Source organism: Myxocyprinus asiaticus, chromosome 36 (assembly GCF_019703515.2).
Source record: "Myxocyprinus asiaticus isolate MX2 ecotype Aquarium Trade chromosome 36, UBuf_Myxa_2, whole genome shotgun sequence".
NCBI lineage: Eukaryota > Metazoa > Chordata > Actinopteri > Cypriniformes > Catostomidae > Myxocyprinus > Myxocyprinus asiaticus.
Genome location: NC_059379.1, coordinates 31,162,895 through 31,189,258, shown reverse-complemented (window position 1 = coordinate 31,189,258; position 26,364 = coordinate 31,162,895). Strand labels below are relative to the sequence as shown.

General features: G+C 40.3%; 1 protein-coding gene across 1 annotated transcript; it reads right to left on the bottom strand.

Moving 5' to 3' along the window:
- Positions 1–6,451: 6,451 nt before the first annotated feature.
- LOC127427388 (matrix metalloproteinase-25-like) lies at positions 6,452–24,792 on the bottom strand. Its single transcript, XM_051674981.1, has 11 exons — positions 24,758–24,792; positions 24,228–24,351; positions 18,286–18,418; positions 16,468–16,609; positions 15,771–16,060; positions 14,755–14,931; positions 14,408–14,504; positions 14,180–14,262; positions 13,368–13,520; positions 12,811–13,098; positions 6,452–7,155 (listed from the first exon to the last, which is right to left on the bottom strand). The coding sequence occupies exons 2-11, from the start codon at positions 24,333–24,335 to the stop codon at positions 6,896–6,898; spliced, it is 1,731 nt and encodes a 576-aa protein (XP_051530941.1). The 5' UTR covers positions 24,336–24,351; positions 24,758–24,792; the 3' UTR covers positions 6,452–6,895.
- Between the last annotated feature and the right edge of the window lie 1,572 nt (positions 24,793–26,364).

The following is a 26,364-nucleotide window of genomic DNA, read 5'->3' as shown; positions in this document are numbered from 1 at the left end:
TATGTCCTCAGCTGACAGCTTCACTGATTTCTACCCACTCAACACCAGTTTCATGTACAACAGTAAAGAGAAGATGAACTGGACTCAAGATGGCGCCGAGTATGGCTGCTGCGTTGCAAGCTCCGACACAACATGGTAGCGTTTTGTTAGTTTTATTTAGAGTTCTTATGTTTTTTGTCTTGGATTTTGTCTGCCTTATTGTCTACGACAGACAAACACTTTTGGACATTGGTTCAGCAATTACACACCGTAAACTGGACTTCAAATTCCTCAATGCAGACCCGCTGTTTATAAACATACAAACGGAGCCCTTTGTCTGTGCTGCACGGCCGCGGAAACGCAGGAGTAAAAGGGGAAACAGAGCCGGCGTTCTCATCAGAGTAAGACGCTGCACAAATTGACCCCCGCTACCCAGTATTCTACTGGCAAATGTTCAGTCTCTGGATAACAAGCTCTGTGAGCTGAAAGCACGGATCTCTTTCCATCGAGAGACGAGGGACTACTGCATTATCTGCCTTACGGAAACTTGGATGTCTGCGGAGATTCCAGGCTCAGACTTTGAACCCGCAGGGTTCTCCGTGCACCGAGCGGACAGAGCGAAAGACCTCTCAGGTAAAAGCAGAGGTGGTGGTGTATGTTTTATGATCAACAAATCCTGGTGTGATCAGAGGAACGTACATTCTATCAAGTCTTTCTGCTCTTCTGATCTGGAATTTCTCATGCTTCTGTGTCGACCATTCTGGCTACCGAGGGAATTCACAGCGGTCATTATCACTGCTGTGTACATCCCGCCACAAGCCGACAGAGACCGGGCACTCAAGGAACTGTATGGGATTATAAGCAAGCAGGAAACCGCGCACCCTGAGGCCATGTTCATTGTGACCGGGGACTTTAATAAAGCCAGTTTAAAATCAGTCGCACCAAAATACCACCAGCACATTAGTTTCAACACACGAGGGGACCAGGTTTTGGACCATTGCTACTCTCCCTTCCGGGATGGCTACAAATCCCTCCCCCGCCCACCATTTGGCAAATCTGACCACTCTTCCTTTCTGCTTCTGCCCGCTTACAGGCAGAAACTGAAACAGGAAGCACCCACTCTCAGAACGATCCAGTGCTGGTCGGACCAATCAGACTCTACGCTACAGGACTGTTTTGATCACACAGACTGGGAGATGTTCCAGTCCGCCTCTGATGACGACATCGAGCTTTACGCTGATAGCGTAATGTGTTTCATCAGAAAGTGTGTAGAGGACATCGTTCCGACCAGAACAACACGGATCTATCCGAACCAGAAGCCATGGATTAATAGCGATGTTCGTATGGCACTTAATGTGCGGACCTCTGCTTTTAATTCCGGGAATGCGGAGGAGCATAAACAAGCCAGTTATGCCCTCCGAAAAACCAGAACAGCAAAACGCTAGTACAGGAACAAGATTGAAGGACAGTTTAACACCACCAACTCTAGAAGCATGTGGCAGGGAATTAACATCATAACAGACTTTAAAGGGAATAAAAACTCTGCCATGAACACCACTGCCTCTCTCCCGGATGAGCTAAATACTTTTTATGCTCGTTTTGAGGGAAATAACACCGCCCTCGTGGAGAGAGCTCTCGCGGCCGAAGCTACAGAGGTTAGTTCACTCTCCGTCTCTGTAGTGGATGTAACCCGATCCTTCCGACGGGTGAATATCCGCAAAGCCGCGGGCCCAGACGGCATTCTGGGCCGCGTCATCAGAGCGTGCGCGAACCAGCTGGCTGGTGTTTTTACGGACATTTTCAACCTTTCCCTCTCTTTGTCTGTAGTCCCCACATGCTTTAAAACATCCACCATTGTGCCTGTTCGAAAGCAATCAAAAATCACTTGCTTAAATGACTGGCGTCCTGTTGCTCTGACCCCCATCATCAGCAAATGCTTTGAGAGACTAATCAGAGATTACATCTGCTCTGTGCTGCCTCTCTCTCTAGACCCATTGCAATTTGCTTACCGCAACAACTGCTCCACTGATGATGCCATTGCATCTACAATACACACTGCTCTCTCCCACCTGGAAAAAAGAACACATATGTGAGAATGTTGTTTGTAGACTACAGCTCAGCATTCAACACCATAGTGCCCTCCAAGCTAGATGAGAAACTCCAGGCTCTGGGCTTAAACAGCTCGCTGTGCAGCTGGATCCTGGACTTCCTGTCAAGCAGACACCAGGTGGTTAGAATAGGCAGCAACACCTCCTCATCACTGACCCTCAACACTGGAGCCCCACAGGGCTGTGTTCTCAGCCCACTCTTGTATTCCTTGTACACACATGACTGTGTGGCAACACATAGCTCCAACGGCATCATTAAGTTTGCTGATGACACGACGGTGGTAGGTCTAATCACTGACAATGATGAAGCAGCCTACAGAGAGGAGGTGCACACTCTGACACACTGGTGTCAGGAGCACAACCTCTCCCTCAATGTCAGTAAGACAAAGGAGCTTGTGGTGGACTTCAGGAGTAAAGACAGAGAACACAGTCCCATCACCATCAATGGAGCACCAGTGGAGAGAGTCAGCAGCTTCAAGTTCCTGGGTGTCCACATCACTGAGGAACTCACATGGTCCATCCACGCTGAAGTCATTGTGAAGAAGGCTCATCAGCGCCTCTTCTTCCTGAGACGGCTGAGGAAGTTTGGAATGAACGCCACATCCTCACACAGTTCTACACCTGCACTGTAGAGAGCATCCTGACTGGCTGCATCTCCGCCTGGTATGGAAATAGCACCGCCCACAACCGCAAAGCCCTGCAAAGGGTGGTGCGAACTGCCAGACACATCATCGGAGGTGAGCTTCCCTCCATCCAGGACATATATACCAGGCGGTGTGTGAAAAAAGCTCGGAGGATCATCAGAGACTCCAGCCATCCGAGTCATAGGCTGTTCTTACTGCTACAATCAGGCAGGCGGTATCACAGCATCAGGACCCGCATCAGCCGACTCAATGATAGCTTCTTCCCCCAAGCAATCAGACTTTTGAACTTTTGATCTCCCACGATCAAAATACATCAGCACTGCACTTTATTACTCTTACTCTTATATCTCAAACCGGACTGTCATAAATTATATTATTATTATATTATATTCTCTCTTAACAACTTACTATCAACCGACAGTCTGAATGTCAATACAACCTACTGTACATTCTATATATACAATATATACTTTTTTTATTGAATAATGTGTATCTATATTGTGTGTATTGTATACTGTACAGTGTATGTTATTATTTGTATATTGTGTTGTGTGTAATTATATGTATATTAGACTTTAAATTGTGTTGTGTTAATTTGATGTTATTGTAAATTGGTATATGTCTCATCACTGTCACGACTGCTATGTTGATCGGAACTGCACCCAAGAATTTCACACACCATTGCACTTGTGTATATGGCTGTGTGACAATAAAAGTGATTTGATTTGATTTGAGAAGGCTCAGGGATGCAGGCCTTATGGGAAGAATTGCAAAGAAAAAGCCACTTTTGAAATGGAAAAACAAAAAGAAAATATTAGAGTGGGCAAAGAAACACAGACATTGGACAACTGATAATTGGAAAAGAGTGTTATGGATCTTAACCCCATTGAGCTTTTGTGGGATCAGTTAGACTGTAAGGTGTGTGAGAAGTGCCCGACAAGACAGCCACATCTATGGCAAGTGCTACAGGAAGCATGGGGTGAAATATCAACTGAGTATCTGGACAAACATACAGCAAGAATACCAAGGATCTGCAAAGCTGTCATTGCTGCACGTGGAGGATTTTTTGATGAGAACTCTTTGAAGTTGTTTAAGAAGTTCTGAATATATATATTTTTTTTTTTTCAAATTGTAATAGTAACAATTTACAATTAGTAAGTATGTGAGTGTTTTTGGAAGAAAAGGAGGGTTGTGGAAGACCTGATACTATAGCCACTAGCCAGGTAACTATAACACTGAAGATGGAGCATCTCACTCAGCATTTGACCACTAAATTTTTTTTTTACTTTTAAGAAGACACAGAATAAAAACATTTCGGTGCAATGTAAACTCTGCCTTCCAAAAGTTAATATTATGTCTTTCTCATTGTCAGATCTACTGGAGCATTTGAAGGTGTGCTTGCATGTTTTCTTAACTTTACATTGCATATCTAACCAACTCCTGAGGAACACAGAACCATTTGTCACTGTATTTAGAAAGGTTTTGTCCATCAAACTAATCAAAATGCCGTTTTCACACATTTCGTATTCACAATCTAATCCACACATAAATGCTGAACCAATTGCATTAGTGTGGTAAAGTTAGTTTTAGTTTCATGAATTGCTTTTGTACTCAGTTTTAAAAATGTACATGAATGTGCTTTAACTTTTGAGACTGTTTTTTGTGACAGTGATTCACATAACTGGTCTGATCTGTTACCTCACATGGCTGGATGGAATGCTGATATTACTGGAGTAAGACCACATTTGTTATTAAACAAGCCCTGGATAACCTGTCCATAATCCTAAAAACTCTCCCATTAGAAATACACGTTTTTCTTTGCATAAATATGTATGCTGATGAATTATTCTTATCAGTTAAAATGTGTTTTTGTATTTTATTACCCTTTAAGTACCTTTTTGTTTCACTCATTAACAGACAAATAGTGAGTGAAACAAAAAATCATATCAATTCTCATAATTTGATTCATTAAATAATTTGATTCATTCCTAAATGCATTTATGCAACATTTTGTCAGTAATCAGTACTTAATTACAATTTATATGTATTGTACCCAGAACTGGCACTACTTAGGCCAAATCTCCGGTGGTCACCAGGTCCGCCCCTTGCTTGGCTACCTGCACTGGTCCTCGAGATGTCTGACCTCATCCCCTCTCTGGACCCAGCAGACTATCTTCCCGCTCCAGCCTTGCCCCATCTCATCCCCGCTCTGGAGCCACCTATTTCCACCCCCACATCAGTGCCACCCACATGGCTTCACCCACCCTCCTCTGGCTTCCCCCACCTACCCTCCCTTGACTTTTAGTTAACAACTTCACACCACTTGACATGTCTTGAGGGCAAAAGCTGCAACAAAGTCTTTCCAGTTGCTTATGTTTGGTTTTAAAACCAAATAGTTGTGTTCATACAACAAATCATTACACAAATTTTTGGGCACAGTTTTGCCTGCATGTGAAATCAATTGCATACACAATACTGTAAATATTTTAGTATTATATATACTTCCTCTCATGTTCTTGTACAGTATGTTTTTCAAACATTCTCTCATATGCTACCTTTCATGTAGTGAATGATCAATGAAGTCACACAGTAATTTATCCCTTTCTAGGTCACACAGATTTCAGGTGTCTAGATAAATACTGAATATTCCAGTTCTAAACATTTGATGTAGTGACAGAGGCAAAACCCTTACATGTTACTGTAAAGGTAAAACAAGATGTCTTTTGAGTTCTCTGAACCCTGGATTGGGAGAGACTGAACAGAGAAATCATTCACTAAGAATAAATTGTGTCAGCTGAATGCACTGTTTATTTACACACACTGTCTGTGTTGTTTTAGCACCCGATTCAGTAAAGTAACTGTGTCTGTGGACAGTGGACATGTGTCTGGATATATGCCTGGTTATAACACTCTTCTCCATCTTTTGGTAATCATGTGATGAATTACTGCTGTCGTGATCAATAGGAAATGTACACAAACATCTCTTTGAAATTAAGTTCTGTTTACCACCTTCTTTCTATATTAAAATATCAATATTTATCATATTCACAGTTTTGTGAGTAAGACACAATCAATAAAAATAATTTACATAGAAAGAAAATATGTTTGCACTGAGAGGAATGGCAATGGCTTTAATTTAAAAACTCTATTTCAGCAGATATACTACCTGTTTTAATTGGATTTTAAGTGGTTAGTGAGTAAGGTGCAGGTTTTTGTGCTGAAACCCCACACACAAAAGAAGCGCAACTGTTTAGTGAATTTGTGCTCTGTGAATTTAAGCAACAACCCTGGATAATACTGCAAAGGATATTGAAAACTCCACTATGTTGTGCTGTGTGTTAATGCCCCCCAGTGGATTATGTTTGCCACTGCAGCTAGATCTCATGTAAGCTACAGTAAATACTGTGGAACACACTCAGCTCAAATTGCTTTCTTGAAACAAATAGATTAAGATAAGCTTAGAATAGTTAAATTCTGCATGTATATATTTACCCTGTATGCACAAATGCAATATAGGTACAAAGCCAAATGGATTACAATGAAATATTTGTCACAGCATAACCTTGACCATTGCCATAGGGTGATAGTACAAGCTTAAAAGAATAAATTCATACAGTTAAATTCATTTATTCAACCATAGATTTTATCCCAAAATTTGATTCTTTCATTTTTAAAAGTTTCATTTTTAATAAAGCCTATGTGTAGATCACACTTGCATCGATCAAAACATAAAAAAAAAATATATATATTCATAAGGGACTTGATGCTTGATGCTTCTTTATAAATAATATTTGAATATAACATATGTCACTTCATTTGTCTATAACTTTAAGTGCTTTGAGACTGGTGAGCCCCCCAGCTGAGCATGATGTTTTTTTTTTTCTTTTTCTTTCTTTCTTTCTCGCTCCATTAACTATCATCTTATGGAGCTTTGGGTTCTATGCCACAGTAACCTTTTAGCTTGCTCACTGGGGACCTAAAAACAAACAGGGCATGACTTTCAAATATGAAACTGAAATGAAAATGAAACTGCTCAGTGAGTATTTTAAGACATTACAGACATTACAGCATAATTATCTGTAAAGATGCTTTGAAACGATGTGTGTTTTGAAAAGTGCAATACAAATTTAAATGACTTGACACAGTCCATATAAATAAGCATCATCACAAGTACATGAAGAAAGCTGGAAAAAGCAATAATATGATTGACAATAACCCATAGGAAGCACTCAGCTGTAAGGCTCTATTGATGCCACAGTTACAATCCCCTCCTCTTGGTTGCTGACTGCCTGGAAAATTGGTTGGAGTCGGTTCTGGACACATCATCCAATCAACTGCGGTTGATCTATGACTGACACTGTCTTGTTCCAATCCTCCCCTCTTTATCACCCAATATGAGTTGTTCTTGAAGAAACAGGCATCTCCTGAGAAGTTATGAAATGAAAGGGTTCAAAATGGCTCTGTTCCAAAATCTAGTGAGCTGCCCATGTAGGCAGCATAATAAGGTAAAAGATAAACATGATTATGTTGCCTTTTGGCCAATATCTAAATCATCACTGCATGTATCCTTCATAGAAGAGGTAATCCCAGAAAGCATTTTTATGATCTCAGTGAAAAAAAATCTATCTAAGATGGCGGATGAAGTGAGCAAAATGTAGATTGAAAATATACTTCATTCAATACTGAAAAATATTGATAGAAATATTTAAAGAGTGCCATATGAAATAGTCAGAGACTATTTTACCCAATGTTTCTGTGTGCTATCACTGTAGTACTTAATAGAGTATCACGTTGTTAGCTTAGCAACATGCTAACACCAAATTCTATTGAAATCAATAGTGAGTAAAGACTTCCTGTGGTGAGCAGGGCATGGGCAAGCGGCGTCTGGGCAGAGCAAGGACGGGAATATTAGTGGTGAACGAGTTCCACTTGTGCGCCACACAAGTCTGGCATTCCAATGAGAAGCGGCGGGAGTATTTAAGGAGAGGAGACAGCGGCAGATGGGGAGAGAGAGAGACGCACGCAGCAGTGTGTGTCTGGTGTCAGTGTGAAGCAGTATCTTATTGTGTGTCATTGAAGAATGCAGCAATAAATGTCTATGTATATCGTTCAACCTGGTCCCAGCTTCCTCCTTTCCACCCAACAACGAACCGTGTTACAGTCCCCCTCGATAATTTTCATCCTCCCCTTGTTGTTTTTTATTGTCTGTCGGGTCTGCTGTTATTTTTATTGTTTCCCTTTTGGTTGGCCGTAGCGGGCCCCCTCTCACATATGGCCTTAGGGCGGCTGCCCACCCAATCCTCCCTGTAGTTATGCCACTGGCTTCTGGTCAGTGGGAATTAATCCTTCTTTTCTCCCTGCTGTGTTCCAGCAAAAGAAGCACCTCTTCAAAGACTCTTCTAAGTGTGTTTACATTGGACTCTTAAAAGAGTATTTTTTTTCACCCAATTTGGAATGCCCAATTTGGAATGCCCAATTCCCAATGTGCTTTTAAGTCCTCGTGGTTGCGTAGTGACCCTCAATCCAGGTGGCGGAGGACGAATCCCAGCTGCCTCCACGTCTGAGACTGTCAAACCTTGCATCTTATCATGTGGCTTGTTGAGTGCGTTGCCACAGAGGCATAGCGTGTGTGGAGGCTTCACACCACCCACTGCGGTATCCACATTCAACTCACCACGCATCCCACCGAGAACGAACCACATTATGGCGACCACGAGCAGGTTACCCCATAGCAACCGGGCCAATTTGGTTGCTTAGGAGGCCTGGCTGGAGTCACTCAGCATGCCCTGGGATTCGAAATAGCAAACTCCAGGGGTGGTAGCCTGCGTCTTTTACCACTGAGCTACCCAGGCCCCCCCCTAAAAGAGTAACTTAAGTTTGTATTTTTAAAGACAGAAACTTTTCACAAGTGTTTTCCACCTGCAAGCAATATATCCTTCTGTGTGACGGGCAAGAGCGAAAAAGCTCATATTTAACAGTGATCACTGAGAATGATTGCATTCAATGTGAGCATATAAAACTCATGACGCTTGGCTCTAGTGGCTCACTTTCATTCTGAAAGCCGAAGCTGATCCCCTATCTTCCCCATAATGCTCCTCTTCGGCTTCAGAGGACCGCACAGCATGAGTGAGGCGCGAGAGGATCTGATACAGAGCGTGGAAACTTTAGGAGAGTTTGTCGCAAGCTCAAGCCTTGTGTGCCTCCTTTTTTCTGTTTTAAGCATTTTGCACATTCAGTTTGAGCACTGTATATACTGTAGCCTGGGTTTAGCCCTCGCTGGCACTGCACTTACTGAGATTGCTTGTTCATGGCGAACAAATGAAAATCAATATGCATTGCTCTTAGGTAAACTCATCTCCACAGTAACATAGGATGGTTAGCCCTGTTTTAACTGTTGCTTACACCATGCCAGAAGACTGCCATATCACAATACAAAGATTTTAGGTTTTGACTAAACAGCCCTCTCAGTTTCCCGACTATTGTGAGCCGGGAATGAGTTGTGGCGTGACACTGGTCATTTCTATGTCTAATTTTACTGTTGACGCCATGCCAAAAGACTGCTACAGTATGTTACAACATGAACTTAGACCTCGTTGCGAGGTATGCATACTGGATAGACCCTGTGGAGCAGTTTCTTCCACATTCCAAGGACAACGCTCTCACTTTCCCTACCATATTATGCCGGGAACAAGAACACTATTTTAGTCTTATGCAAGAAGACTGCCATGCCCCAGAAGGACTGACAAACCTTGTAGTGGCTACACAAGGCACAAACATGATATAATTTTGCAAAAATCTAGCTGAGCCGACTCTGAGCACAGTCAAACTGAGCATAGTCAAATACAGCCATGTGCATCGGTTCATAAAGCAATCACCTCACATCAACAGCATTCTGTCCTCCACCATACGGTGTGGCACTCAATGATTTAATGCTCAAAAGCAAAATATCTCAATATATAAGATGCGATAGAGGAAGTACCGGCATGCAAGGCACAGAACTACAGCTGCTAATTTTCTGGTCACCAAGAAGGATGTTGGGCTATGGCCCACACTGAACTTGAGGCACTTGAATTGGACACTTACCATATACGTAAGTCTTGATTCAAGGCAACATGGTCATGTTTGCCTCAAAGTGACACATCATTGTTTAAGCTAATTTATGGCTAGTTACTGGAGGATAACCAATAACTGAATTTTATCGTGAAAGTGTGACATTTGCCAAGATGGTCAGATGTCAAAGTTGTCACCACGGACGTGTCCAACACAGGTTTAGAAGCACCGTGAAATGGACATCTGGCTTTGGAACAAATAACCTGGAACTGAGTCCTCTTGGCTCTCAGAGTCTTTTGGTTAGATGTAAAAGTTCATGTTCTGATTCTTAAAAGAGTTCTGCAGTTTAGGCATATATAAATCGGCAAGTAGGAGCACGTTCATGCCTAATGTTGAACCTGGTGAGTTTTCATTTTCATGTATTGCTATGGTTTCACCAAAAAAAATTTTTTTATTTATGTTATGGTATATACAGGTGCATCTCAATAAATTAGAATGTCGTGGAAAACTTCATTTATTTCAGTAATTCAACTCAAATTGTGAAACTCGTGTATTAAATAAATTCAATGAAGTAGTTTAGACTGAAGTAGTTTAAGTCTTTGGTTCTTTTAATTGTGATGATTTTGGCTCACATTTAACAAAAACCCACCAATTCACTATCTCAAAAAATTAGAATACATCATAAGACCAATAAAAAAAAACATTTTTAGTGAATTGTTGGCCTTCTGGAAAGTATGTTCATTTACTGTATATGTACTCAATACTTGGTAGGGGCTCCTTTTGCTTTAATTACTGCCTCAATTCGGCGTGGCATGGAGGTGATCAGTTTGTGGCACTGCTGAGGTGGTATGGAAGCCCAGGTTTCTTTGACAGTGGCCTTCAGCTCATCTGTATTTTTTGGTCTCTTGTTTCTCATTTTCCTCTTGACAATACCCCATAGATTCTCTATGGGGTTCAGGTCTGGTGAGTTTGCTGGCCAGTCAAGCACACCAACACCATGGTCATTTAACCAACTTTTGGTGCTTTTGGCAGTGTGGGCAGGTGCCAAATCCGGCTGGAAAATTAAATCAGCATCTTTAAAAAGCTGGTCAGCAGAAGGAAGCATGAAGTGCTCCAAAATTTCTTGGTAAACGGGTGCAGTGACTTTGGTTTTCAAAAAACACAATAGACCAACACCAGCAGATGACATTGCACCCCAAATCATCACAGACTGTGGAAACTTAACACTGGACTTCAAGCAACTTGGGCTATGAGCTTCTCCACCCTTCCTCCAGACTCTAGGACCTTGGTTTCCAAATGAAATACAAAACTTGCTCTCATCTGAAAAGAGGACTTTGGACCACTGGGCAACAGTCCAGTTCTTCTTCTCCTTAGCTCAGGTAAGACGCCTCTGACGTTGTCTGTGGTTCAGGAGTGGCAAGAGGAATACGACAACTGTAGCCAAATTCCTTGACATGTCTGTGTGTGGTGGCTCTTGATGCCTTGACCCCAGCCTCAGTCCATTCCTTGTGAAGTTCACCCAAATTCTTGAATCGATTTTGCTTGACAATCATAAGGCTGCGGTTCTCTCGGTTGGTTGTGCATCTTTTTCTTCCACACTTTTTCCTTCCACTCAACTTTCTGTTAACATGCTTGGATACAGCACTCTGTGAACAGCCAGCTTCTTTGGCAATGAATGTTTGTGGCTTACCCTCCTTGTGAAGGGTGTCAATGATTGTCTTCTGGACAACTGTCAGATCAGCAGTCTTCCCCATGATTGTGTAGCCTAGTGAACCAAACTGAGAGACCATTTTGAAGGCTCAGGAAACCTTTGCAGTTGTTTTGAGTTGATTAGCTGATTGGCATGTCACCATATTCTAATTTTTTGAGATAGTGAATTGGTGGGTTTTTGTTAAATGTGAGCCAAAATCATCACAATTAAAAGAACCAAAGACTTGAACTACTTCAGTCTGTGTGCATTGAATTTATTTAATACACGAGTTTCACAATTTGAGTTGAATTACTGAAATAAATGAACTTTTCCACGACATTCTAATTTATTGAGATGCACCTGTATAAGTTATGGTTTTACCATAAATACCATAGTTAATCCATACTTAGTACAGTAAAACCATAGTACATTTTGTGGTTGCTATGGTTTTACTCAAATATGGTTACTGTAATAAAACCACAATTAATTTAAGTTAATTGCTAGAGAACCCAAAACTATTGCAAGGGAATACAAAACTATTTCCAAGAAAATAAAAAAAAATCCCTCCTAGACCTCTAATGTGCTCCGTAGCAAACACCTGATGCTAGAGCTTTTCCCAGAAGTACAGTAACTGTTTTTGCAATTACATTTAACCAACTGGTGTCAAGGGGATTTTTAGTGGATGGATGAAGTCAGTTCTCCTCATGTTCACACAGTTGTTCTAGCAGGGTAACCACAGGTGCAGTTCATCACATTAACTATGGAGTTTATACCTAAATTTGACAACCATAAAGTGTACATGTACTTCACTTCATTTTGAACAATATATCTACTGTTTTATAATTTGAAATCTAACAAACTTGATTTTGTGTAATGTTTTACTTGCTTGATTTTTCTCTAAAATAAATGCCACTTGGTTTGATATTTATGCAAAGACATCCATACATTTTTAAGAGTGACTTAAGTCCAAATACTTTTTTGGGGCCACCTTACATTGACTGCTAAAGATGAAACAGCACATCCTGAGTAATGACAAATGAGGTCAATCATGTTATTATGTACATCAAGTCCTAGCAGAAAATGCACTTGTAAACACCTTAAACGCTGTTTCTCTTTTGGGCTAAGGTCATAAACAGTTTAATCCAATGTGAGCACATTTTGTGTGGATGACTGTTTGCACTGAGATGTCAAAAGAAATAAACTGATGATTTAAAATCTTACATAAACATGTTTTTTTTTTTTTTTAGTTGTTTGATTTTTTTGAATAAGGCAATTTTTGGCAGTTTTCAGCATATCGTTGTGCATGTAAACACATTCAGTATTTATTTCTGTATATTACCCTGTGCCCAGGTGATGATGTCATCAGGGTTATTGGGCATGCCCTTCCAGAGGGAGGAGTTTCGAGGGTAATCTGCATCTGGATGTTGCTTTTCTGTTTCCTGGCTCTCAGTGAACCTCCAGAACTCTCCACCACTGAAGAGGTAAGTTTTTCCGTTATGAGCCCAAATAAATACCGCCTCCACCTTCTTCACCTTGCTTCCATCATGAGAAATCAGGCCCCAATCAGACAATGGACGTGGGTAGCCATGAAGTGCCACAGTGTCTTTAAATACCCAGTACTGTGAACCTATATAAGAAATAGATGTGGAAATGTTGTACACCTCCTTTAACCTCAGAGACCACATCCACTTTTGCAAACACACAGTCACACACCCTACACAGCCTGTAGCAGGTGTAATGTCTGAATAAACTTCTTACACATTATCTTATAGGAACAAGCTCTTTTAAATCGATATGTCCTTCAATTATGACCCCAAATCCAAAGCACAGATGTACAAAATATACCCCACCAGTCAAAAGTTTGGACAAACTCATCTGAATGTAACCTTTACTGACCTATGAAGAAGATTATTCTACTGTCCGTCTTTCTTTCATAAACAGCATCTATCTTGTCAATGCCATCGGGAAGACCAATCCAGAAGTTTTTTATTAGAGCAGGGTGAAAGGACACAAGAGAACCGGACTGCTGGATTCGCCAGAAGTACGGACCTAGCCAAAACCATGGAGAAGAGAAAAGAAACAATCTGAAGTATAAATAAGTATTCATTTTGAGGCTGTATGAACTTATGATCCTATTATTGTGTAGCAGACAACTGACCGTACACACCTATCAAGGTGCAATCAATAAATAAGAATGAACAAATAACTGTTCTGCCACATTAGGAAGGGCTTGAGGTTTAAGCATACCAAATTCGCAGAACTTTATTTACAGTATAAGACCTAACCTTTTGTGACAAATTCATTTAAAGGTGCTGTAAGCGATTTCAGTTGTTCTGATATCTTCAACCACACGCCATCTTATCAAAAATTACCACCCTCCAAATATATATTAGCCAACTCAATGAGAGAAACTTGAACACCTGAAATGACTGACAGGTAGAAAGCATTTCTGATTGGTTAGTTTTCTGTTTGACTAGGATTATAACAGAGAAGTGTGCTTTTTCAGATGTGTACTATTTCTGATATCTGATATGTTAGATTGTAGGAACATGAATATGTGGTATTAAAACATGGTTTATAGCACCTTTAACTTTTTAAGTTTTAAGTGGCTGATAATATTGATAAAAATGCATGCTGTGCAAAATCTGGATATTTGTCCAAATAGTCACAGGTTTGCTCAAGACAGCTTTAAAAATTAAAGACTGTACCTTTAAAAAAGAAAACATCTCCTCTAATGTTTGCCACCGCATCAAAACTTCCCTCACAACGATCCTGGGCTGAGGGATCAGGTCTAGGCAAAAAAACATCAGGTTTGAACACTTTTAACTTGTGTAATTATTGGTCAAATATGAGAGATCAGTGTTGGGGATGTTATAATTAGTGAGTTATTCATATTGCATTGTATCTGTCTATGTCTGCTGGAAAACATGACTTACTGTAATGTTATACTTGGACGAGTTGGGTTTGGTGGTTTAGGCAAGTATGGCGTAGGGTGATTTGGGGAAGATGGTGTTGGTGTAGTTCTCTTTCTTCCTGTCAAATAATAAACAAAAACCACAGCCACAATTTTTTTAATGGTCAGCTAGGCTTATCTTGACAAAAAATGGTGGCTCATTTCATTAACAGCAGATGTATTTGGAAAGCTGTTTGAAAACAATGTTTATTTTTGCAATTCCATTTGTGATGCTAGTAACACAGAAATTACACACTTTAGCTTTAAGCAGAAACAATTATTACCAGAGCAGATAACTATGTTAACTAAAGATTGTGAACCAGCTCCTACCATAGAGTGACTGAATGGCAATGCGATCGTCCTCTGGAAGAGTGTAGGTTTCAATATTACCAGCAGCACCCTGGTAGTACGGCCACATGATAGAAGGGTTAGTGGAGGAATGGGAGAGACCCAGAGCATGGCCAAATTCATGCACAGCCACCGTGAATAAATCACTGCCACTGTCATCTAAAAACATTGAGAGTATAATAAGAACTCATTGGAGATACTCATACTGTAGTCACATTTTAAGTCCATATACATATATCTGTTACATTAATAATTCACCCAAAATTTCTGTCATTACTAACTATTACTTGTATAAATTCATTTCTTCATTGGAACACAAAAGGAGTATTTTTTTCACACAGCTCTTTTCCATACAACAGTGGTTTAAAGTGACCATGGCTGTCAAGCTCAAAAAAAAAAAAAGAAAATCACAAAAGTAGTCTATACAACTTGTGTGCTGTATTCCAAGTCTTCTAAAGCCATAAAATAGCTTTATGTAAGGAATAGACTGTAATTTAAGACATTATGCACTGAGCATATGGCACAGGCTGGCTGTCAATATTACATCAAACATAACTGGTTTGGTCGTCTCATGAGCAAACGTCATTGACGTCAAACCTCAAAACAAAGCGACACATCTAGAGGCACTATATTTGATTTTAGAGCTACAGCGGGGTGCAAGATTTTCAGTGAATAACAACTTGAATTTCTGTCTGCTCACAAATAAATCATTTAGTTATAAAAGACTTGGAATTATTGCACACAGTTCAAGACTATGGATTACTTTTATGATGGTTTTATTGTGTGAAGATTCCTCAAAGATTCTACTGTTATGTTCCACAAAAAAAAAAAAAAAAAAAAAAAAGAGCATACACGTTTGGAACGAAATGAGAGTGATGAAAATAATATCACAATTTTAATTTTTGTGTGAACCTCTCTTTAATCCTTATGCCATTTTTGGGACTATCTTTCATCTGTCAATCAGTCAGTCTACATTTGGTAAAGCTTGTAGCTCTTGCCTCTGTAGGTCCAGCTCTCATCATCATCAAAATGTGTATCCCCAGCAACATCAGACTCCCCTGGGAAGAAGGCATGAGCAAGTGTCCCTCCCTTTCCATCAAATGGATATCCGTCATCATGATGCGAGCGAGCAAAAGAGATCTTGATTTCAGCTCTATCCTGCTCACTTGAGGACATGGCATGAAACTTGAGGTTGGTGACATCACTCCAGACTTTAAGGGCATTGGCCATTATAGTGTCCACTTTAGCAGGTTCGAGGAAAGGATGGAGAGATGGGTAACTGTGGATGCTAGAAAGAGAGGGTTGAATAAAGAGGAAAGTTTGAAGAACGATCAAGTTAATGAAATGTGACTGCGAAAAACTTTATAAAGTTAAAATGTAGAAAATAATGGTTATTTTAAGAGCTGTGATTAGCAGTGTGTGGATCATTCAGTTACTTTAAACCCTCCAAAAATTGGCCGCATTCACTTCCATGGGAAGTGCATCACTGTAACCTCAATTGCTTTTTTTAAAGAAAATTCTAAATTCAATTTTTGTGGTAATCAACATTGTGCCACAAATGCTGTCGACTGGGCTTAACTTTTATTGAACCCGGAATATTCCTTAATGGGCAGTCAGCTATTTCTAAGGAATTTCTGCAATCTGTTAAGTTTGGTCTTGAACGAGCAAAATTTGTCTTTTGTCTAAAATGTAGACCTCCAAGAAAGATCAGACTTTGGCCAACGAAGTCCAGTGATGGCATATCTTCTTTTTCTCCTGCGCTTTCTCATGTCCTCCATTCCTATTATGTCTGGCAGAGAGCATCGTGGTGTACCCATCAGTTTCAGGGTGTCCTTGTCTAGAGATGCACAGGACAGAAGGACTCCAATCAATATATAGACCTCAGAGATACAGTGCCCATTACAGTATGCCTTGGGTGTAATAAAAACCCATGTGCAGAGGGGAGACTATGAAATAGCTTCTTCTCTAGAGTATGGCCCAAACCTTTGAAAACTATAGTATGAGCAAAAAGTCAATCCAAATGATTGAAACTGCTTAATTACTTCGTACATTTGGAAATCTGTTTTATGTGTAGGGTACAACGGGGCTAAAGGCTCCGCGGGGTAAAAGGCTCCATTGATTTTGTTTTCTCCCAAAACTCTAAATAGCATCAAAAACTAACACAGAACTTTCCTAAACACCTGTTTGTTACTATACACTGCAAAATTTTCCTGTTCCATGAGATCTTTGCATGTAATGTCTAAAAGTTGATTTTAAGGCAATTTGATCTAATTTATTTATTTATTTATTTTTAAATGTTGCAAATGTATGTAGCTAATGAAAATCCCTGAAATTAACACATTTCTTTTGAGACAAAATACTTATTTATCATTTTCAGTTTTGTTTAAGGTCATTAATTCAAACATTTTTTAATAACTGTCCAATAAGTGTAAGGACAGTATTTGGGGTAAAAAGGCCCCCTGTTGCAGAGGCTAAAGGCTCCTATAAAACACATTGTTTTTCCCAAGTGGGGAAATAGATTTGTTATAAAATATATTCAAAGTGGGCTCACAATGTGTTTGAAATTAACAGGAAATAGTTGACTTTTATCTGAAGTAGTTATTTTGAGGAAGCACAATCTTAATTTGTTACTCAAAAAAGCATCTTTGTGTCTCAAAATTATAGTTGAAAAATGTTGCTTTATAACTATTGCCCCTATATCTACACAATATCACTTTAAACCCCCTAGGGGCCTTTTACCCCAAGTGTCGGGTAAAAGGCTCCCTCACCGCCTTTTTTTTAAAACTTATTTTTAATCTAAAAAACCTTCGGTTGTTATTTATTTTATCACAAATTATGTTGCTCCATCAATATAATTTTTTTTTTTTTTTTTTTTTAATTTATTTTACATTGATACATTTTGTGACCATGAAAAAATTTACATTTCCTTAAGGAGTGCCTTTAGCCACATTGTATGCCCTACAATATATTACACTTTGTGTGTTTACTGTGTATTCTGTGTAGAATGTGAGTGATGTGTGTGCATGTGTTTCTATAGTTCAACTGGTAGAGCATGGTGCTAGCAATGGAAAAATTATGGATTTGATTCCCATGGGAAGTATGTACTAATAAAATGTATTGCTTAGACGTACTGTAAGTCACTTTGGATAAAAGCATCAGCCAAATGCCTGACTGAATTGACCATGATTTTTACCCATCCTTATATTTATATGGCAGTGACAGTAAAGTGATTTGATTTGAAATCAATTTCAATTGAAAGAGCAGAAAATCTTAAATCAAAGGTTTTATGTGTCCTTTGAAAAAGAAAGAAAGAAAGAAAGAAAGAAAGAAAGAAAGAAAGATCAAGTCAAAAGAGCTCTTTCACAATATTCAGGAAAACCCAGTTTGACAATATGGAAAAAGTGTGTGGATGAAATAAACCACTCAAAGTTTGGCCTAGCAAGGCTCTTAGATTACTTCCTGCAAGTAATGAACTACTTTCTTTGATAGGAAAAGACAATGCATTGCATTTACCAAGTTTGCCTGTGTCTTTGAGGCCAGCAAATCGCTGCATTGCTTTGATAGCCTTCTCAATGCCATCTTTAGTCTGCAGCTGCCCAGCGTGTGGGTCCAGAGGAGGCAGATATCCATAACGGCTCAGCCAATCCTAATATAAAATACATTCTGGAAATGTTAAACTCAAATCAGTGAATGCAAGCTCATCAGTTGCTGTAATAATATAACAATAAATCACAATAAACAACATGTGTTTAACACATTAGAATTTTTCCCCCTTTTATCATTTTGATGAGAAATTAAGGCTATATTTAAGAAATATCACAAGAGCAAGAGTGCGATATGGCCCTATATCAGCACTGCTGTGATTCAGCTGCAGGTAATCACAGCAGTGCTGATTTAGGGCCATATAGCAGGATTGCGAGTATGATATTGCTTGTATACAACAGTTCAATGAGCAAGTAAGTTTTAAAAAATTAGTAAAAAAACAGTCATAAAAACGCATTTGTGCATAGAACTACTTTCTTACGTGACGGATCAGAATCTGTCGTTGCTGGTTTAAACCAAATGATGCATCCAAATCTTCGTTAATAATTCAAAAATGTCACTTCAGAAGTAGTATCACAGCTTGTGCTGTTTCTAACAAGTTACTGGTAAACAACGGTGTGTGTGTGTGTGTGTGTGTGTGTGTGTGTGTTTGTGAGTGAGTGAGTGAGTGAGTGAGTGAGAGAGAGAGAGAGAGAGAGAGAGAGAGAGAGGATGGAGCATGTGCCATCACCTGTTGCCACTCCCAAGCAGAGATGCTGTCAGCTTTCTGAAGATCAGCTTTCTCAGTTGAAAAATAGCCATTCAAGTGGGGGTATTTCTCCCTATTTCACGGTAGCTAGTGTGCAAGAGTCTTTCACTATAGGAACCGCAATCTCCTCCGCCAATTTAAACAGTATGTCCTCTCCAATGAGGAAAGTCTGGTAAGAGGTAAGCGCCTTGAGTTTGTGTAATTAATCAGTCTGTTGTGTCTCTCAGCTGTGATGAGCCTTAATGCTGAAGTTGATTGTTTAAAGCCATTTAAAGCTATTTCCTAGCTTTAGTAGTGTAGTAGTAATACGAGCGATCACTTAGTGCTGTTGTATGTAAACCCTGACTGACTGACTGAGGAGGGGTGATACTGAACAGGAAATACAGAGAAGTTGCCACCTTTTTGAATGAGATGGAGTAGAAGAATTTCTGGTGAGTAACACAAAGGCGGAGAGGAGGTGAGTTTGTATTTTTTAACTTGTGTTGATAAAATTTAATAATGTTGCCAATTTCATGCATGGTGAAAGGTTCAGCACATTGACCGTGCTCTGCAAATGTGACTGCACTAATTCTGTAAAACATTGGAGAAACCTGGATATTATTTTGATGAAATGGATGTTTTTACAACCAGTCTTTATTAGAACCCGTTGTCCTACTAGGAATAAATTCCCAAGCCAATGTTAAAGCTTGTGTAACATTGTTCTTGTTCAAATAAATGTTATATTTTTGAGCAGAAAGGTTGTAAGTTCATTCAGTGTGAATAAGGAAACTGGCAAACTTGCCGTTATTAGTTGAGATGAGAAATACATTTAAGAAACAATTTAAAAACATTAGAGCTCTTAAAATGAAAATTGATATGAATAAAGTTTATCTTAACTTGAAAATTGTTGAAATAGTGAGAAATTGTGTGTTTATTTGACAAGATAAAGTGACTCCTCTTGAATTGATAAAGTAACATAGTAAGTAGTTAAACAACTTGTAAAACAAAACTATTTGAGTTGAAACAAAGGTTATCTTCAAGTTTACATTTATGCATTGGCAGATGCTTTTATCCAAAGCAACTTATAGTGCCCTTATTACAGGGACAATCCCCCTGGAGTTAAGTGCCTCGCTCAAGAACACAATGGTGGTGGCTGTGGGAATTGAACCAACAACCTTTTGCTTACTAGTTCAGTGCTTTAGCCCACTACACCACCTCCACTCCAAAGTTGAAATTACTCATGTTTTTAAGACAGCAGGTGAACTTTCTGTAACAAGGTTAAAATGGGAAAGGAGGAGGCGGGAACCAGCTGAACAGTCAAAGTTATTTTTAATTTAAACAAAAAGACACAAACACAAATACACACACGGCATGTGCATGTGGCTCTCTCTCTCTCTCGAACTGCCGCATCCTGCTGCACATATCCCTCTCCTCGGCTGATTAGCCCGATTGGGGTCCGAGCATGCGTAGTCACGGCCTGGCCCCACCCTCCTCCTCGTCACACTCCTCCCTCCTTTGCCTCAGGGCGGGGAACTCTTCTGGCCCCGCCTGCCGGTAGGCTTTTCCCCGCAAAAAAACAAAAAAAAAGAGGAGAGGGAAAGGGCAAGACGGAGCGACAGTGAGAGAGAGAAAAACATTTGCTCGCCGGTTCCCAGACACACCGTCGCCCGTTCCTCGATCACTCCTCCACCCTCTGGCAGATGACAGCCGCTCCTCCCCAGGCAGACTGGAGCAAGTCCTCCAACCCCTGGCGGATGGAACGCCCCTCCTCATTGTGGCAGCCGGTAGGGAGCCCCTCCACCCCTCGCAGACCACTGCTGTTCCTCCGCATCGAGGTGGCTGGCAGCGACACCCCCGGCGGACGGCCGCAGCTGCTCCTTTGGGCAGATGGCAGTGGCGAGGACTCCACGACAGCGCATCCCTCCTCCTTCCTGGGTTTCGGCACCAATGTAACAAGGTTAAAATGGGAAAGGAGGAGGCTGGAACCGGCTGAACAGTCAAAGTAATATTTAAATTAAACAAAAAGACACAAACACAAATACACACATGGTAGCTGCGTGTGGCTCTCTCTCTCTCAAACTGCCACATCCCGCTGCACTTATCCCTCTCCTTGGCTGATTAGCGTGATTGAGGGCCAGGTACGCATAGTCACAGCCCGGTTCCTGCGCTCCTCCTCGTCACACTTTCGTTTCTAAGTTTAACCAACTCGAAATGTTTTACAGTACATAGAAATCTGTGGGGTGAACTGAAGAGAAGAGTCCACCATGTGGACCTCGGAATTTGAAGGATCTGGAGAGATTGTGTATGGAGGAATGGTCTCAGATCCCTTGCCATGTATTCTCCAACCTCATTATGCATTATAGGAGAAGAATCAGAGCTGTTATCTTGGCAAAGGGAGGTTGCACAAAGTATTGAATAAAGGGGTACCAATTATTGTGACACACATATATTTGACAAAAATATTTTTTTTTTTGATAAAACTTGTGTTGTGTTTTCAATTGTTTGATATCCATTAGAGGATATATTTTTGTGCATATTTTGAATGAAAGATCAAAAGAATAAACAATAAAGACATATTTTGTACAGTATTCTTTGCTCATATTTACCAAGGGTGCAAATATTTTTGGCACCATTGTATATACACTGGTGTCCAAAAGTTTGGAATAATGTACAGATTTTGCTCTTAAGGAAAGAAATTGGTACTTTTATTCACCAAAGTAGCATTCAACTGATCACAATGTATAGTCAGGACATTAATAACATGAAAATTACTATTACAATTTGAAAAAAAAATTCAGAACTTCTTAAGTTCTCATCAAAAAATCCTCCACGTGCAGCAATGAGAGCTTTGCAGATCCTTGGCATTCTAGCTGTCAGTTTGTCAGGTGACATTTCACCCCACGCTTCCTGTAGCACTTGCCATAGACATGGCTGTCTTGTCGGGCACTTCTCAGGCACCTTACAGTCAGGGGTGGAAAGAGTACTGAAAAATCATACTCAAGTAGAAGTACTGTTACTTCCCAAAAAATGTAGTGTGAGTAGAGTAAAAGTACCCATCCTAAAAACTACTCAAGTAAGAGTAAAAGAGTAGCTTATTTAAAAGTACTCATGAGTAGTGAGTATTGAGTAATGAGTTGCGAAAGCTATGCCCCGTTATAATAAACACTGTATGCTGCAATTTCAAAATATAGCACACATACCGTAATTTATATTTCCTTTTATGGCTGTTTGCCAGAAAAAAATATATATATATTTTATAGGTGTTTTTGACTGCCAACTTTTAAAACACATCGCTTATCTACGATAAACACTACATGAATCTGATTTTAAAAAAATAAAAGGGTGACATGATTACAGAAATGAAAAGATGAAGAAGTTATTTTCAATACACTGATCACCATTTTAAATTATAATGTATGAAACAATTACATTAAAATCAGTTTATGTGTAGGGTCTAAATTTCCCTTAATGACGACAGAGTGAGTTATTGTTAAACATGTTCAAAACAATGCAAGGAAAGCAAAAAACGTTAAAAAAGCAGGTTCACTTGGAGTGTCATGTCCTGCACAATAGAGGAGATAGAGCAGGTGTGGGAAAAGTTGTTTGGGGCGGCTGTGGTTCAGGTGGTAGAGCAGGTTGGCCACTAATCACTGTGACTCCACATGCCAAAGTGTCCTTGGGTAAGACACACTGAACCCCAAGTTGCTCTCAGTGGCAGTTAGCACCTTGCATGGCAGCTCTACCATCAGTGTGTATGTGAATGGGTGAATGAGCCACAGTGTAAAGTGCTTTGAAATCTGCTAAGGTTAAAAAAGTGCTATATAAGTGCAGACCATTTGTTTGGTACAGGGGCAACATCGGGCTTCAAAAGGAATAATTCACCCAAAAATGAAAATTCTCTCATCATTTACTCACCATTTTGCCATACCGGATGTGTATGACTTTCTTTCTTCTGCAGAACACAAATTAAGATTTTTAGAAGAATGTATCAGCTCTTTTGGTCCATACAATGCAAGTGAATCGGTGGCAAAATTTTGAAGCTCCACAAATCACATAAATCAGCATAAAAGTAGTCAAATCCATGTGCCTCCAGTGGTTAAATCCATGTCTTCAGAAGCGATAAGATAGGTTGGGTGAGAAACAGATCAATATTTAATTCCATTTTTACTATTAATTCTCCTCCCTACTCAGTCAATCTCCACTTTAAATTTCACATAGCTCTTTTTGTGTTTTTGGTGATTCACATTTTTCATGCATATCGCCACCTACTGGGCAGAGAGAAGAATTTCTAGCAACAAAAAAAAAAAAGACTTATATATTGATCTGTTTCTCACCCACACCTGTCATATCACTTCTGAGGTCATGAATTAAACCACTGGAGTTGTATGGATTACTTTGATGCTGCCTTTATGTGCTTTTTGGAGCGTCAAAATTTTGGCACCCATTTACTTGCATTGTATGGACCTACAGAGCTGAAATATTCTTCTAAAAATCTTAATTTCTGTTCTTCTGAACAAAGAAAGTCATACACATCTGGGATGGCATAAGTTTGAGTATACGATAAGATAATTTTTAATTTTTGTGTGAATTACAGCCAATCAAGTAACGTGAGTATTTGTAATTCGTTACTATACACCCCTGCTTACAGTCTAGCTGATCCCACAAAAGCTCAATGGGGTTAAGATCCATAACACTCTTTTCCAATTATCTGTTGTCCAATGTCTGTGTTTCTTTGCCCACTCTAACCTTTCCTTTTTGCTTTTCTGTTTCAAATGTGGCTTTATATATATATATATATATATATATATATATATATATATATATATATATATATATATATATATATATATATATATATATAGGCCTATGCATGGCAAAATAACTGGCAAAATAAAACACCAAATAAATGCCACCAAAAAAAAAAAAAAATTGCATTACAATTTTCTATTATGTTAGAAAACTTCACAATACAAACCACTTTAAAAAATAATTATAATAATAATTAGGCCTATGTGTAGTCTTTGATCTGTGATAATACGCTGAATCTTATAATTCAGCATAAATATTTATAAAATAATTAGCAACCATTAAATTGACTTTTTTTTTTTTTCTTAGTAAGTTTTCTTTCTTAGTAATGCAGAACAACGCTCGTTGTAATAAGGGAGAAAAAAACTCATCTTCTTACCACACCCCGGGAGTACTGGTCCGACATCGGAGCCATATGAACCGAAGAGATCAACACCACAACAGTGCAGGTCAGGTAAACCAACCAATGATATCCTGACACTATCATCTGCCTGAATTTAAATCTGCAAACACAGCGCGGCAGTCTGAATTACAAGGATTCGTAAATTACACGGCTGTGCCCGTTAGGGGCCATTCACACCGAAAGAGGTATGGCGCTAATAAAGCTAGACGCAGCGCAACGAATAGAACAGAATGCAGGTGTCTCGAGGCGCGATTTTAAAAGTTGGCGTTGTTTTTTCACTGCCACGGCGAGCGCGTAACGGATGGGACGTACAGAAAAACAACTTCGGTGTGAACGGCCCCTAACTCTAATTATCTACTTATTAATTTGAAACGTTTTTACATTGATATTCCGTTTCAAATTCATATTCATATTTCAAAATAATTCAGACAGTCCATGGCAATAATAAACAGTTAAACTGAAGACAATTAAAAGGATTGTGTTTTATTCTAATGATATTCACTCACAGTTAAACGCGCTCCTCTTGGTACTTCAGCTTTTTCTTTTTAAAGACGAGGCAGGGCGAAGACCGATCGATGAGAAAGAAAGCGCCTCCCCCCCCCCCCCCCCCCTCTCTCTCTCTCTCTCTCTCTCTCTCTCTCTCTCTCTCTCTCTCTCTCTTCAATTTTTCAATTTTTTTTTCAGTTTCAATTGCTTTATTGGCATGACTGTATGTTACAATGTTGCCAAAGCATGAGTTATAATCAAATCAAACGGAGTTGAAACGTGTATAACATTATTCAACAGATTTCAACTGTGGATATTTAGAACAAAGTAATAAACAAACAAATAAATAAATGCATTGTATGTAAATATTTTAAATCACATTTAACTGATACACAGTAATATACAGTATATATAATGAAATAATATATGAACTAATGTGTGAAGTTTGGTTTAGTGGCTCAGAGTTCTTTCTCTCGGGTTATGGTAGAGTGTGGCATATTTAGCAGCTGTAGGGGCCATGTGTTCTTTCTTTCCTAATATAATCTGAATAGGTTCAATTTCAGGCAGTTCACATATTTCAGGTATAGATTCACTGCATTTTGTGAAGAATGTGTTTCTAATTAATTGATATTTTCCACAGTGATAAGGCGCTCGCGGTGCACCTATGCCCGCAGAGTGCCGCCAACTGGCGCGGACACCCTAAGCTTCCGTCCAAGCCCTGTAGGCTCATGTCGTCCCTGACGGCTAAAGCCTACAGCACTGCTGGACAAGCCGCCTCTGCCCTGCACACCATGGCTCTCCTGCAGCTCCACCAAGCCAAGGCATTGAAAGAACTGCACGAGGGTAGTTCCGCCCCAGATTTGATGCAGGAACTGCGCTCAGCGACCGACCTCGCTCTCTGAGCGACGAAGGTCACGGCGCGGTCTCTTGGGTGGACGATGGCCACACTAGTGGTCCAGGAGCGCCACCTTTGGCTCAACCTGGTCGAGATGGGCGAGGCCGACAAGACACGGTTCCTTGCTGCCCCTATTTCCCAGGCGGGCCTATTCGGCAACACCGTCGAGGACTTTGCCCAGCAGTTCTCGGCGGTGAAGCAGCAGACGGAGGCATTCCGGCACATCCTGCCCCGGCGTGGCTCAAGATCCCGCACCCCGTCTGCTCATCGCCAAGGGCGTCCCCCTGAGGTGACTGCACCGGCTCTGCCACAGCCCACCCCTTCGGACAGACAACACGACAACGGTAGCATATGTCAACCGCCAAGGCGGTCTGCGCTCCTCTGGAGTCAGCAGCACTTCAAGTCTCTGCGAGCCACCCACATCCCGGGCAACCTCAACACTACAGCGGACACGCTGTAACGGCAGGTTACCCTCAGGGGAGAGTGGAGACTCCACCCTCAGGTGGTCCAGCTGATTTGGAGTCGATTCGGATGGGCACAGGTGGACCTGTTCGCCTCCCAAGAATCCTCCCACTGCCCGCTCTGGTACGCCCTCACCGAGGCTCCCCTCGGCATAGATGCGCTGGCACAAAGCTGGTCCCCTGGCCTATGCAAATATGCGTTTCCCCCAGTGAGCCTGCTTGCACAGACCCTGTGCAAGGTCAGGGAGGACGAGGAGCATGTCATCCTGGT